Below are 14,531 nucleotides of genomic sequence, written 5' to 3' on the forward strand. Positions count from 1 at the left end.
GACTCTGCATTCTTCTAGGCCATCAGGAATCCAGATAAGATGAACTTGGTATTTGCTGAGGGACTGAAACCAAATTTTAGGTGATGTGTTATTTAAGGTGATCTATAACTACACAGATGAAACAAAATAATGGATTTTAGTGTCTTGGCAAGATAATCTGCTTTGGTACAAGTAACACACTGCAGAAAAAGATATATATATATATTTTTTAGAAAAATATATTTGTATATGGGAAATCAACTTACTGTCTTTGGAGTGTACGGCATGTAGACATCTTTGAGTTAAATGACAATATGCTACCTTTCTCATTTACACCTGATACTCATATTGAAGACAAGAGGTTTCTCAACATCGGGGGAAAAAAACCAGACTACTAACCAAGTGTACAAGTGTAACCACATCAGCATTAATCTTGCATCGTGAATAACATTTTATTAGCAGAGAAGATGTTAAAAATATCTGACAATTTTTAGCATACTGGCAAAGATAAGACAATTTTCTTGAAAAGTCTAATTTTTCATTTTTCTGAACACTAGCTTTTTGTTTTATTCCCAAAAAGAACTTCTTTCATGTACAGAAAAGTGATTATTTGCTTCTTTCACTTTTAGAACTCCTATATTTGCAATCTTATGAAGCAATGGATAAAAAGTAATGACCCCAAATTACCTGCTTATCTTTCATACAGTAGTTTATCTCGGTGCAAAACCTTAGGCTAGCCAAATTCAGAGTCTGAATTCTAGACTTTCCAGTGACTCGCTGCAACCGTGGGGTCATTCCTTAAACTTCTGTCCTTACCTCCTCAACTGTGCAACAGACACACCTCCCACCATCTTTTTGTATTGGTCACTCAAGTGTCATCCCCTCTACGCCCTTCCCCATCCTCCCTGCCACATTGAGCACTCCGCACTCACTTCTCCTGCAGCCCTTACCACGGGACTGAAGACAGGGAAGGTATCTTACTGATCTCTGTGTCCCCAGTTCTCGGTCTCCTCTCATACCCTACTTCACATCTCTGCCTTTTGGCTTCCATGGGGAGGTGGGGAGGAGACTAGATCAACTGTAAAGTCAGGTACTTCAGCAAGAATCTAATATTTTGATTAACCATTATCAAAAAGACAATGTGGGGGGGTAAAAAAAAAGTGTGTGTGACAGATGGAATAGGGTGGGGATGGGGCGAGCTGCCAAATTTAGGGGGCTTATCTTCAGACCAAACCTCAAGTAACAGGCTACTCAGCTCACACAGATCACCTGCATGGTCACTGCTGCGTGAGGATACTCGAATCCTGAAATGTGGGAGGGAGGAGCAGGGACAGAGCCGTAGCAGACAGAGAACCAGGAGTGAGAGCAGAGCCACAGCATACGTGAGGTGGCCAGCAGGTGCGAAGCCAGCCTGTCAGTCCCAGCGCTCCCCAGACGACAGAAGAGTCTCAGTGCGCGAGCCCAGGGGCCACTGCAACTATGGTCACCACTTCCATCTGTAGCGTTTAATGTCAAACATTTTCATTCTTTATTCACACACACAAAAAAACCCTGGGCGGGTCTGGGAATACTGACAGAGTTCAGAAGAATGGAGATAGAGACCAAGAGAACGTGCGACTTGCTCAAAGTCACAGACGGGGCATGGTACAGCCTGGACATGACTTCAGTTTCCCCCACAGGCTGCCCACTAGGGCCTGCCTATCTCCATCAATACAGGAGAATAGGGTTTCACACAGACTTGGCCCCATGCACAACGGCCAAGTCATCAAAGACATGTTGACGCTGGAAGGAGCCTCGGATTTTATTCAATTAGCCTTCTCATTTACGGATGAAGAAACCAGCTCCAGAAGATGCAGCCACCTGCCTGAGAGCCTACAGCAGGTAAGCCACAGACCCAGCTAGGACTAGGACCCAGACCTTCTAGACACTAGAGACTCCGCCTTCTGGCTTAACTAAGGCTTTGGCTCCTTTAAAAAAGTAAAGGCTATTAGAAGTCACATCTCAAGCTATTGTTGCTCATTTTTGATCATTATAAACGAAGAACCCAGAAGAGGATGTAACGGGAGGCACAAGGACACAGCCCACAGGCCTCACATGGGCATCGAGGAGTGGCCTCGAGTCACTCATGTTAGGAATTCCACTCTCTTACAGTTATATAAAGACACTCTGTGTGGTGGGAGGGAAGAGTGGTGCAGAAAAGAGGGTGGTGAGTTCAGGAATGTGGGCAGGAAGTATTCTTTAAGATCCCAAACCTCAATCAAGTCCTCCACGAACACTTCACCACTTGTGGAGATCTAACGAAGCCCCAGGTGCCTGAGATTACAGGAGTGAGAATGGGTGGAGTTCCAGGTTTTACTCCCATGCCTTGGTGTGAGATCAGAAAAGCAGAAGTCCCTGCATAAAGTGAAATGTGGGAGGAGGCAGCGGGGTGGGACAGAGGAGGAACTCACCAGGTGGATGCCCAACTGACTGCGCCACCCAGGTGCCCCTTAGGAAAGGAAAGAGAACATCAACTAGCAGGGTCTGAGCGCTTCTGCTTTCTCAGACACTCGTCACCCATGAGGTGGTGGGTCTTCCCTCTTTCCAAGCTGATGGCAGAGGCTGCAGCATCTCACTGTTTCATAAATGGCTCTTCTTGGATTCATCATGATGATGGACTTTAGAAAAAATATACACGCTGAATGGTCATTTCTATCTCTTCTTTCATGAATTGTCTGCTCCTATTTTTCCATCAGTGGTTATTTTCTTATCACTTGCTTGTTACCATACTCTGTTGTTTTTCGAGTCTCTAGGGTTCCCAAATAAAAATGAGTCTGGTTAAGAGCATGGAGAAGCACTGAAATTGCAGTGAAAGGACTGAGAAGGTGGACAAGGTGGACCCTTGGAGCGAAGTGATGCAGGAGTTCGCCTGGGCACTGGAAACTGAGAGTGCTCTTCAAGGAGAGGATTGTTAGTACTTTGAAAAATTAAGAGGGGACTTGGAAAAAGGATCTTTTGGACACCCCCCTCTCTCCTCTCAAGCATAAGTCAAGGGGCATTGGGGACTAAGGGAAGAGTGGAAGAGGTAGGAGTGAATCCATTCTGGAGTCCTCTCTTTCGTTTCTCTCAAGATGTAGTTATTGAAAATATCAACCACAAAGTAAGAAGGTTAAACCCTCCGTAAACCTAAGGTTAGGTAATCAAAACTGCCTCCTGATGTGAGATTGGGATACGCTGCAAGTTGTGAGTTTTCTCTCTTACAAAATATCAAAAGAGAAAGGCCAGGTGTCTACTTAGGCTAAAAGGACTACGGGTCTGCTCAAGGACCATCTCGGCCCTAATTAGGGATACGATCATGAGCATCTTGAACCACTGAACATGGCAGAGCTTGGTGCAGTCCCATCAGAAAAGAGGGTCTGGCTGCTGCAGCTTTGTGGCTTTGGAAATTTACATCCCGTCTGAAGTCTTGTGATGAGAGATGCTGTTTTTAAAATCTAGTCACTTTAAATAGTTCCTGTCATTGAGAACCAGACACCAAACTGTCTGTAACATCTGCAAGTTGAAGTGAAAGTCAACTACCCTGCCCCATTCCAACTTCATTCCAGGGAACTGAATGTGCAGAGAGACAAACTTCCCAGAGCAAAGACACAGAGGTGATCAACTCTGGACCTTTTAACATCACAAAACAGAAGTTGGAAGTGAGGAAGACGCCAGCACACAGCTCGAAGAGGAACGCCCATCTTGACTACAAACCACTAAGAAAACACGCTTTCTCTTGCCTACTTTTAAAGAGATGATCAAGTGCCATAAACCAGGAGGCACATTTTTAAAAAGCTGTTGGTTCCAGAAAGCGGCACTTAGGGGGCAACTAATGCATTCCTGCTTAGGCTTGTGGAACACGGATGTTGGGAGGTCAGCACGAAGGAGCTGCTATGAAAAGCTTTTCCTCAAACTTGTGCTCTGTTACTGGGAAAGTAAAAAGACGTAGTCGTGGAAAATAATACAGTGGTTCCTCAAAAAATTAAAAATAGAATACCAAGGATGTAGCAGTTCAATTTCTGGATATATAAGCCCCAAAGAACCTTGGGTCTTGGAGAGATATTTGCACACCCATGTTCGTGAAGCACTATTCACAACAGCTGAAACACGGAAGCAACTCCACTGGCCAACAGATGAGTGGATACACAAAATGTGGCTACATGCAGACAATGGGATATAATTCAGCCTTAAAAAGGAAGGAAATTCTGACATACGCTTCAACATTGACGAACCTTGTGGACATTAAGTTAAATGAAATAAGCAAGTCACAAGACAAATGCTATATGACTGCACCTAGATGAGGTAAGTAGAGCAGCCAGGTTCACGGAGACAGAGCAACGGTGGTTGCCAGGGGCTGCAGGAGGGAGGACGGAGAGTCACTGTTTAACAGGTAGAGAGTTTCAGTTTCGTAAGTTCTGTGGATGGATGGTGATGGTTGCAAAACAGGTGAATGTACTAATGAACTTTAAAGATGGTAAACTTTGGGTTGTATATATCTTACCAGTTTAAAAAAAAAAAAGATTCGATCTTTCAGCCAATTTTCAGGGATAATATCCCATTCTCTTCCATCATATTTTAAATTTGGTACCACCTATAGCTTATCTGTTCTCAACAGATGGTGAAATAAATGCACACACAGTACGTGAGCATCAGTGAAATGCTTTGAGACTCACCAGAGCTGGGTTTCATGTGGCGGGTCTGTGGGCACACGAATGCTCACGGCTTTGATTTTTTATTTTTTTTTTAAATGCCAGACTTTCTTTTTTTTTTTTTTTAATTTTTATTTATAATGCCAGACTTTCTAAGAAAATTTGTTTTGTGCTTTGGAAAATAGAAATGCTCCTTTATGAAAACCCAAAAAAAATCCAATTATTTAGTCCTCTCTACCCCCAGTTTAATAATCATTATAGCAAGGAAGTCTACTTCAATGGTTCTCAGTTGTGCAAAGGTCCAAGGTTAGAAAGCAAGTTTAATTTCTGTAAGGGAGAAATATCATCATCTAAGACTTTATTACGAGTGGGACTGCCCACGGGGAATAAGGACCCAGGACCAAAGCTGTTATAGCATTTCCTATCTTTATACTAATTTAAAGTTTACAAAGCAATTGCAAACACATGCTTTCATCCAAACCTCACAAGCCACTCCATGGGGTGGGTTTGAACAGCCCCAGTTTTGAGGATGAGAATACAGAGTTTAAGTGGTTTGATTAAATCACGGAGCTACTCTGTGGGTAGAACCCAGGTCTCACAAGTTCAAGCCCATTTTTGTATTTCCCTAAACCTTAAGTTTAGCTCTCCATCTCCAGTCAAAGGCTTTATTGACCTCCAGACAAGGAAACCTTCACTGCCCGGGGCCCGAGGGCCACGCAAAGGAGTGTGTACAACAGCACCTGTCACAGGAGCACCGGGGCCACAGCTCCTCACCCAGAGAATGAGACACTGCTTGACATACCCACCAGTCAGGATTCTTTGTGGATCAAAGGAAATTATATGTGAGAACATTTTAAAAGCATAAAATAAAATGTTAAGTCATTAAAAGGCATATAGTTGTCAGGGGTCTAAGATTTCATGACTCCTACAATCAGGAGGTGGAGTGTGGAGGGAACCATGTGTGCAAAACAAACAAACTGACCCAAAAGCCTGACCGGTGCCCATAGTGGGTGGGAAGTCATGAAAAACTGGGTCCTTAAGGGGGCAGGAGGTGGAGGAAGACAAACCTGCCATTTGCTGAGGTCCCAGAGCCCCTAAACTCTCAGGCCTTTCTTCACTCAGACATTCCAAGACGGTAAGGAGGAATGTAGGGCAATCCTGTGTATCTCCCACCTACATCCTTGGATAAAGAGGCCACCGAATTGAATTGTGTACACGCTGAATGTTACAGTACATACAACAGTTCAGACACGGCGGCAACACAGTCCAAATTCTGGAGGCTCCAGGAAGGGCTGGAGGTGAAGCTCTGCTCAGCCTAGCTACGACTTTCACTCTGGGGTTTGGCAGCTTCCTGACACGGCGGGCTGTGCCTTCATTAATTCATCCTCTAAGAGCAGATGGGAGGCCTGGCTGGAGTTGGCAGAGGCACAGATGGAAGGCTATGGAGCTGGCAGTCTGGTATTTGGGAGCTGGGGACAGAAATGAAGAGCAATGGGGCCACCATAAGCCTTTCAGCCTCAGGTTTTACTTTGTTCATTTATCCAACCTGCAAATATTCACTGCGGGCCAACTCTAAGTGTTCTTAGGCCTGGCAAAGCAGCGCCGGGTAGGAGAGCAAGGTCCCTCCTTCAGGACAGTGACATCCTGGTGGGCAAAGACATAATGAAGCAATGAAAACAGTGTCATAGTAAGTGCTATGAAGAAAAAGGCCAGGAAGTGTGACCGAGGGTGTGTGGGACCACGGTGGGCCTAAGAAGACCACATTTAAGCAGAGGCCCAAATGTCAGCTGACAAGAAGGAAGAGAGATGGAGGAAAAGCTTTCCAGGCAGAGTACCAGCATGTGCAAAGGCCCCGAGGTGGGAACAAGCTCAGCCTGTTGGAGGAAAGACTGAAGAAAAGAATGCTATGAGCTCAGGTTCGAGGGGTAGCCAGGGGGCTAACCAGATTAGTTAGGGCCTTTCAGGTCACAACAAGAAGCCCGATTTTATGCTCAATGATACGGAAATTCACTGGAGCATAAAGGAGTGACATGTCTAATTTATGTCTTCAGAGGATCATAAGGCAAATGATTCTGTAATTCTCTATAGAATGTTCCATTTTAATCGATTTCCCATTAAAACCAAGAGGGGCCACGGCTTACTTGGTTTTAAAGTGAACACCAGTATCACTTGAGCAGGAATCCCCCAGAATGAGAGAAATACAGAGAGAGGATCAGGAGACAGGAAAGGTAAGGGAGGTGGATGGCAGCCAGCGACCTATGGCTCATCGTCACAATCTTCACAACTCATCTCTACAACCGGGAGTTGGTCTCTTGAGCCACCTGGCACGTGTGCCTGGCTCCTCATCCCTGACCCGGCGGGCACCTGTGACCGCGGCAGAGGACAGCTCCTCGCCTGTGGACCCCCATCTTCTGGCCTGTGCCAAGAGACTGCCCTTCCAGCTTCCACAGCTCATGGGCTATCTGGGAAAGAGTAAAGCAAGAGCCCCGTGGGCTGTCCAAGGGAGACGCCTCAGTAACCCCCTCTTCCCGTCTGATCCCATGACTGCCGCAACAAGGGGCCAGGGGGCCCCAGCCTGAGTTTGCAGCCCATACTTTTCCAGCGTTCTCCCAGAAACCGGCTTGTCTACGCACTGCCAGGCACACCTGAAGGACACAACTGAGAAAAGGGCCTCTACTTGATGCCTTCCTTCCCTTTAACCATCCTGTACTGAATCATTCCTCAGTGACCTTAGGTATTTTTGACCTGTGTCCAGGTCCAGCAAGCTATCAAGTGACACAATTTACTACCAGGTCAAGGCAAGTATTTGCTCCCCCTAAGGAGGGTCAGCAAATTGCCCCAAGAAATAAAAACCATCATGGTACCACTGCTATAGTCTGTCTTAGGAAGTAGATGGTACAGATATCATGATCACTTCCAATCTTGAGCCAGTTAAATACCTTTAACATTCTGAGAGAAGAAGAACCAAGCAGATCCTATTAGTATAAAAGCAAGAACAGGCAAGGGTAAGAATGAGAAAAAAAGAAAACCTATCAGGAACAAAATGGGCGCTAGATGCTTCTAAATAACTGGATTTATTTGCTTTTTCAAAAAGACTGATAGAGAAGAGAAAGGGTGGCTTCTATGCCACATGTCATGCTCCCCACCCTACCCTCGAAAGGATGGCGAAGATTAGGGAGAAAAATCATTGGCATCCGTGAACCCCACATAGAAAACACCCAATGACTGTTTCAAAAGCTATTTCAATCAGAACATACTAACAATTTCTTACTTTTTTAGACTGCTCACTTAAAAGTCAGGATATTGGAGCCCTAATGGGATATTTGAACTCAGGCAGGCCAAACTACTTCACTGATGAAGAGGTGAGCCCAGAAGGCTTTCAGAGAGTTCAAGTGCCAGGAAGGGAACCTGGGTCTCCTGGCTCACATTCCCTTTAACTTTTATTTCTAAAATAAAAGCACAGTATAGGAAAACAGGAACTGGACAGGAAATCCCCAGTAATTCAGTCATCGTACGATAACCACTGTGAGCATTTTGTTCCTTCTATCACATGCTTACAGGTGCCCCCCAACATGTTACAATCACATTGGACTAGGGTTCCTTCCAATGCACAGGCCCTTCCCGTTACCAAAAAACAAATAACGGGCCTGGAATTCACCTCCTTTTTATGGAGTGGTGAAACAACTCTCAAGGGACCCTGGGACATAAGAATCAAGCTGCTTAAGCTCAGATCAGCTCGATTTACCTACCTGGTGCATCGGGTACTTGAAGAGGAATGAAAGGATCAGATACACTTAGAAGCGGCAGGCTGGAATCCACAGTCTGCCCACCCTTCCTTTTCTCAGCTGGAGTTGGTTGGAGGGGAAGAAAGGGTCAAGGAGAAAAAAAAAAAAGAGAGAGAGAGAGAAAAGCAGAAAACGTCAAGTAAATCCAGATGAATTTACCACCTATTTACTCAACAGTTCAAATTATAGAGTAAATCTAAACTCAGAGGCAGAATAAAGAGGCATATGAGTGGATATAATCCAGTGTGATGGCAAAACACGTCTGAGAGATGTCACCCGGTCCCTGCAACATACTCAGAGACGCAACTGACGACACTAGTCTATTCGCACACCTGGATTCCGCTTCTTCCTGGTGTGGAAGCCACAGTGATCTCTTCCAGAGCTCCTGCGGCAGCTATTGTCCATGTCACACACCGTAGCATGAAGTGGACGGGGCTTCGTGTGTAATCTAACACAGCCATACAGGCACCCCAAGGGCCCTTCACCACCTTGCGGTCACCGTGCCACCGCACGTCTGTTAGAGCGCAAGGCAGACAGACACAGACAGAAACAGAAATGGACCCCGTGTCTGCTGCAAGGCTAGACAAGCCCTAACTTCTGGACGCCATCTAACATTCACCGACGTTCATTCTAGAACTTGGCAAACTCACGGATTTACAGAAATCTACACACCCCGTGGGATCACAGGGCTTAAAGGGATCTTAGGATTTTCGAGCACAATTTTCTTATTTTGCGGGAAAGGAAATGAAGCCCAGAAGTTAAGAGGCTAGCCAGGGGTCTACCTGCAAACCAGGGTCAGAACCCAGGCTTGCTGGTTTCCAATTTACCATTCTTTACGTTGCATTTTAACACTCAGTTTGTTCTCTAGTTAAAATCTCATTTTACCATCTGTAGAGATTTTTTTTAAAAAACGTTTTATTTTCAAATAATTATGAAATCATAGGATTTTGCTATACATAGAGTTCTGGGAATCTCCAACCAGCTTCCCTCCATAGTGAGATCTTTTACAACTATAGGACAATATCACTGACACCATTACAATACTGTTATTAGACTTTATTCAATTTTCACATGCACTCGTGTGTGTGTGTGTGTGTGTGTGTGTTTCTTTGCAGTTAGATACTATGTACAGCTTAGCATAAGCACCACCATGACAATGACACAGAACTGTTCCATCAAACCAAAGAACCCTCTTGTTCTCCTTTATAGTCACACTCACTCCTTCCTCCAGTCTCTACACCCTGGGAACCCACTAATCTGTTTTCAATCTCTGTAATTTTGTCATTTTGAGAAGGTTATTAAAGTGAGTTTTTAACTAAGCTTCTTTGAAGGTAGATGGAGGAAGAGAAGGGTAAAATCACTGCTCTTAAAATCTTTATTTTCAAATGAGATACAATGAAATATATTAACAGAAAAACAAATCATAAAACTGCATATATTCATTTTTGAAAAAAGTATATATACAGAAATAAAATTCTGGACATAAATATTATAAAATATCAGCAATGTTTTCCTCTTGCACTGGGATTATGAGTTCTTTTATCTTGTTTCTTTGGGCTTTTAGTCATTTTTCCAAAATTACACAATTGAATGTGTATAACTCAACAGAAAAATATTTTAAAAAAAGAGGCACAATGTCAAGTTTTAAATGTCTGTTCCAACATATGGACATAGTTCATCAACATTTTTGCAGATTTAACCATAAAAATGTTTAAAATAATCCTTCTGTCATCCTCTCTGACTCATTGCCAAATTTCCTGCCTATCTCCTCCTTTGATTGGAAGGTTTAAAATCATGAACAGTTTGAGCTTGATTAGAAAAATTCTAGAAAATGGTGCTATCCTATACTTTGTATGAATGAGGACATATTAATTTCTGGGATTTAGATATAATTTTCTTTCATTTATAAAATTGAAAGTGTCACACACACACAAAAGTTTACACCACAAAGAAAGAAGGAAAAATATTAAATGTTCATTTAAAAAGGCTGGATAACATGAAAAAAATGTGAAGATGTTTTATAATGTTCATAAAAGCTTAGTGTCACTGATTTACAAAGATTCTTGAGATGTAGTTATGACTATAGGTTCTGGGTTGGGTTGCTCAGGTCCAAATCTCTATACTAGCATTCTCCAGTTGTGGCCTTGGTCAGGTAATTTAACCTCTTGTGGGCTGGTTTGTTGTTTAAGATTATTTATTTATTTGATAGCAAGCATGAGGTGGGGAGGGGCAGAGGGAGAAGAAGACTCCCCACTGAGCAGGGTACTGGATCCTAGCACCCTGAGATCATGACCTGAGCCAAAGGCAGACAGATGCTTAACTGACTGAACCACCTGGGCATCCCTTGAAGGTTGTTTTAAGGACTACCTGAAATAATGCATAAAAAGCACTTAATCAGTGGGCTTATTAGCATGTAGGAAATGCTCAGTGTATGTTCACTGTTATTACTGTCATAACTTTACTCAAACGTATGTTTTTTAAGGCAAGGCCTTTAAATCCCTTTAAAAAATACAGCCGTTTATAGCCTTTAAAGTAAGCATAAAGGGAGAGAACAGGCTAAAACAAAAATAAAAACTGTTTGATAAAGTTCATACAAGGGTGCCTGGATGGTGCAGTCAGCTGAGCTCTGGATTCTTGGTTTCCATCTGGGTCATGGGATCGAACCCTCCATCAGTCTTGGTGCTCTGTTTAAAGCTCTCTCTCTCTCCCTCTCCTTTTGCCCTTCCCCTCCATGCTCTGTCTCTCTAAAATAAATAAACAAATCTTTAAAAAAAGCCAGTTCATATAGACAAACAACAAAACATGTGATAAGTAGGAATTATAGGCACTGAAACTGAGGGCAGATGGAAAATGTGTAGGACCTCTGTCAACACTGATGAATCCAAGCGCCTAACCTGTGGCAAACAGCAACGCTTTTCATTCATTCAGTAATCTATACTGAAGCAAGCACAACACTAAATGCTAGGATTCAACACCAAAGAAGACTCTCCTAGAGCTTATTCCACAGCCCTCTTTCCAGAGAAGCTCTATCCTACCTAGTACCATAGCTGGTCATTGGTGTGATGCTCTATCTCAAGGACAACGGTCAATGCTTTACACATTTGGTCAACATGTGACCTACTGAACTTCAAGCACTTTAAACCAGACCCAAATACCAATACATTTATAAACTACACAGGCAAGACAACAAAGCTAAAAATAAAGAATAACACAAAACATTTTAACTTTTTAATGTTAAAAAGCATGCCCCAAATAAGGCCAATGTGTATGTATTCCAAATGAGTAACAACGAGAATATCACATGAAGACTTATGGGATATGATTAAAACATCAGGTTTTTTCTGACGAGGGAAGTGCACACCTATTAGCAAGCACCCTCAATAAACAGTGTAATCCTCAAAGGTCAGGGTGGGCTGGGCAATTAAAGAGAGAAGAGAATACTGAAATATTTGTGGACAAGTCTTCTAGCAGATTACAATGAACCTCTCTCCACACTCTCAAGCTGGCTGAAAATCACTATTACAATGGGAGAAAAATGCTAAACACTTCCATTATGTTTTTAAGAAGAATATTAAAGATTTTACTATGTGTTCCTCTTAATACTGACAAAGCAAACCTAAGAAAAACAGATCTGTAATCAAAAATAAATAAATAAATAAAAGCAAAAGTTAAGGATTTAGAAGACAGAAAAACAGTAGATTTTATAAATCTAAAAGTTGCCTTAGAAAGATGCTAAAACAACAGATTTCTTGCTAAGGTTCCCAAGAAAAAAATGAAACACAAATACATACAGTGAAAACTGATATGTATACAAATAGTATAAAAGGTTTAAATGCATTATTCTATTTTATTCAATACACATTAAAATTGCAGATGATTTTCTAGAAAAAAATATTACTAAATTTGCCTCTTTGTGTGGCAGAAAACCTGAGAGAGGAAGTTCTGGAACCAGAGGGATGGTGTCCCAGCTGTGCTGCTTCCTAGATATGTGATCCTGGAAAAGATGCTAGTCTGTGCTCAGTAACCGCAACTGTGACTGATGTGGGGATGGTGTTAAGGGTCAGGTGAGATAAGACTTGTGTAGGACAAATGATAGACTGGGGAAAACGTTTACATATAGGACAAATAAGAACAAAATGAAAAAAGAACTTCAAAAAAAAAAAAAAAAAAGGCAAAAGACACGAACACCACAAATCCCAGAAGAAATAATGGCCAGTAAACACTGTCCTTCTGTCTACAGCCTCTGAGTGGGGCTGGATGGGGAAATGGAGGAAGAATTACTCTTTCACTGATGATCAAAATAAAATTTGTATAGCATTCTCAGAGGCCAATTTAGAAATACGTATCAAAAACCTTAAAAGACACATATCTTTTATTTAACCAATAATCTTCTAGAAGTTATCTTAAAGAAACTGTAAAGGTTATTACATGACAGCCAAAGTTCCAATAACAAATGAACCTAAGACATTAGAAAAACTACTAACACACTTACAGAAGACAGGAGGAAAGGAATATATAAGGATAAAATCAGAAATTAATCAATATAACTAAAAAAGATCAATTTCAGAAGCATATCAAATTCCTTATCCACAAGGAATATACATACTCAAAACCTCCTATCTGTTGCTGAGTGAATTATAACAGGAAAACACTGAAACCAAATTAATGTTTAAAACAGAGATTACTTGGTTAGATACATTAGGACAAATCCATATGAAGCAATTTAACATAGATCTTTTAAAATTTATCTTTTAGGAGCTTCTTTAATGATGTGGGAAATGTGCCAGACTTAGCAAGCAAGAAAATTTGGTTTTAAAATAAGACTATAAAGATGTACATTAGAGTCTTAAGCTGAAGCTAACAATTATTTACAAAATTGTGGTCGTATATTTTCGTGAGGAAGAAGATCTGTAAATTTCATCACATTCACGAAGATATCGTGACCCTACAAGGGGTAAATGCCACTAAAATAGACACCAAAATGGTACCTTGTGCTACTTCTTAGCAGTGAGACTATGGGGATTTTAACTTTCTTCTCTACACTTGTCTATAAATTACTTTTATATAATAAACATGTACAATTTTTTAATTTTTAAGAAATTTTAATTGAAGTATAATTGACGGTGTATAATTTTGTTAATAAAGGAGAAAATTAGTCTTTTACTATTGCTTCTTTAATTTAAAAAGGTCTAATTTAAAAAGAGATCTCCCTCTCCTTGTAAACACACACACACACACACACACACACAGAGGCACAGAAACACAGCTCAGCAGAATCTTGGATAGAGGATACATCATTTAATTCTTAGAATTCTTCAAGTCATTCCAAAGACCTAAGCAATTACAAGACATTAACAGTGATGTTCTTAAATTTAGAAATATTTGCTTAAAGTATGTGCGTGAACTAGACAGAACAATCCTGTATCTTACTGACACATCATCCTGTCATTTTAATTTGAAATGATTCTAGATATTTCTTTCTCCCTATCTTTATATTGGAAATATTTCTGAATAAAAGAAAACACGTTTGCACCAAGATTTGGGGCTCCGCGGCGCACCAGAGTTATCTGCGGAGTGGAAAGTGCAGAGGTAACGACAGTGAGCCCCGTGCTTCAGGCGTCTGCGATACTAACCGGTTCCAGCAGCAAACGAGGGAGTGGCAAAAGCGTCACCGGGAGTTGGTTGAAAGCCTGGGATCAAACTCTCAGCAGAGCCTCCGAGCTTCTCAGGATGTTTGCCTGGAAGGACAAGACAGCAGTCAGCGCCCTCCAGCAGAATTCCACGACACACACTCACAGGACGGAGGGGAGACTTGACTCCTCTTACTGCATTGTGGCAACACCGGGGCCCTTCACAGGTCCTTGTCTCGTCGCTGCAGTAACCGAGACGAGAGCTGAGAAAAGGAAGGAAGTTGTCAGAAGCGAAGATAGCACATTGGTTCTGCAAGGTGGAAGTCCTGGAGGTTGGAGGTGCAATGACGTGTGTGTAGTTAACACTACTGAACTGTACACCTGACAGTGGTTAAGAAGCTAATGGTTGTGTTATGTTTACTTATCACAATTTTTAAAAAAGATTTTACTTGTTTACTTGAGAGAGAGAC

The 14,531-nt window shown here is 42.0% G+C and overlaps 1 protein-coding gene across 13 annotated transcripts in view; it reads right to left on the minus strand.

The window, feature by feature from the left end:
- The window catches only part of AAK1 (AP2 associated kinase 1), a 156,225-nt gene that overhangs the window by 16,372 nt on the left and 125,322 nt on the right, over window positions 1–14,531 (minus strand). For 12 of the 13 annotated variants that reach the window (XR_012003698.1, XR_012003697.1, XM_072768674.1 and 9 more), the window contains exons 16-17: window positions 14,065–14,169; window positions 8,396–8,491 (exon numbers count right to left, since the gene is read on the minus strand). Coding sequence is in view for 11 of the 13 variants with exons in the window: in XM_072768674.1 (XP_072624775.1) it covers window positions 8,396–8,491; window positions 14,065–14,169 (201 nt within the window). In the remaining 2 variants the exon portion in view is untranslated. Of the gene's footprint in view, window positions 1–406; window positions 6,116–8,395; window positions 8,492–14,064; window positions 14,170–14,531 lie in introns of those variants that run through there. The other variant, XM_072768677.1, reaches the window with a different exon arrangement.

The sequence above is a fragment of the Canis lupus genome, chromosome 11, assembly GCF_048164855.1.
Source record: "Canis lupus baileyi chromosome 11, mCanLup2.hap1, whole genome shotgun sequence".
In the NCBI taxonomy this organism is placed as follows: Eukaryota; Metazoa; Chordata; class Mammalia; order Carnivora; family Canidae; genus Canis; species Canis lupus.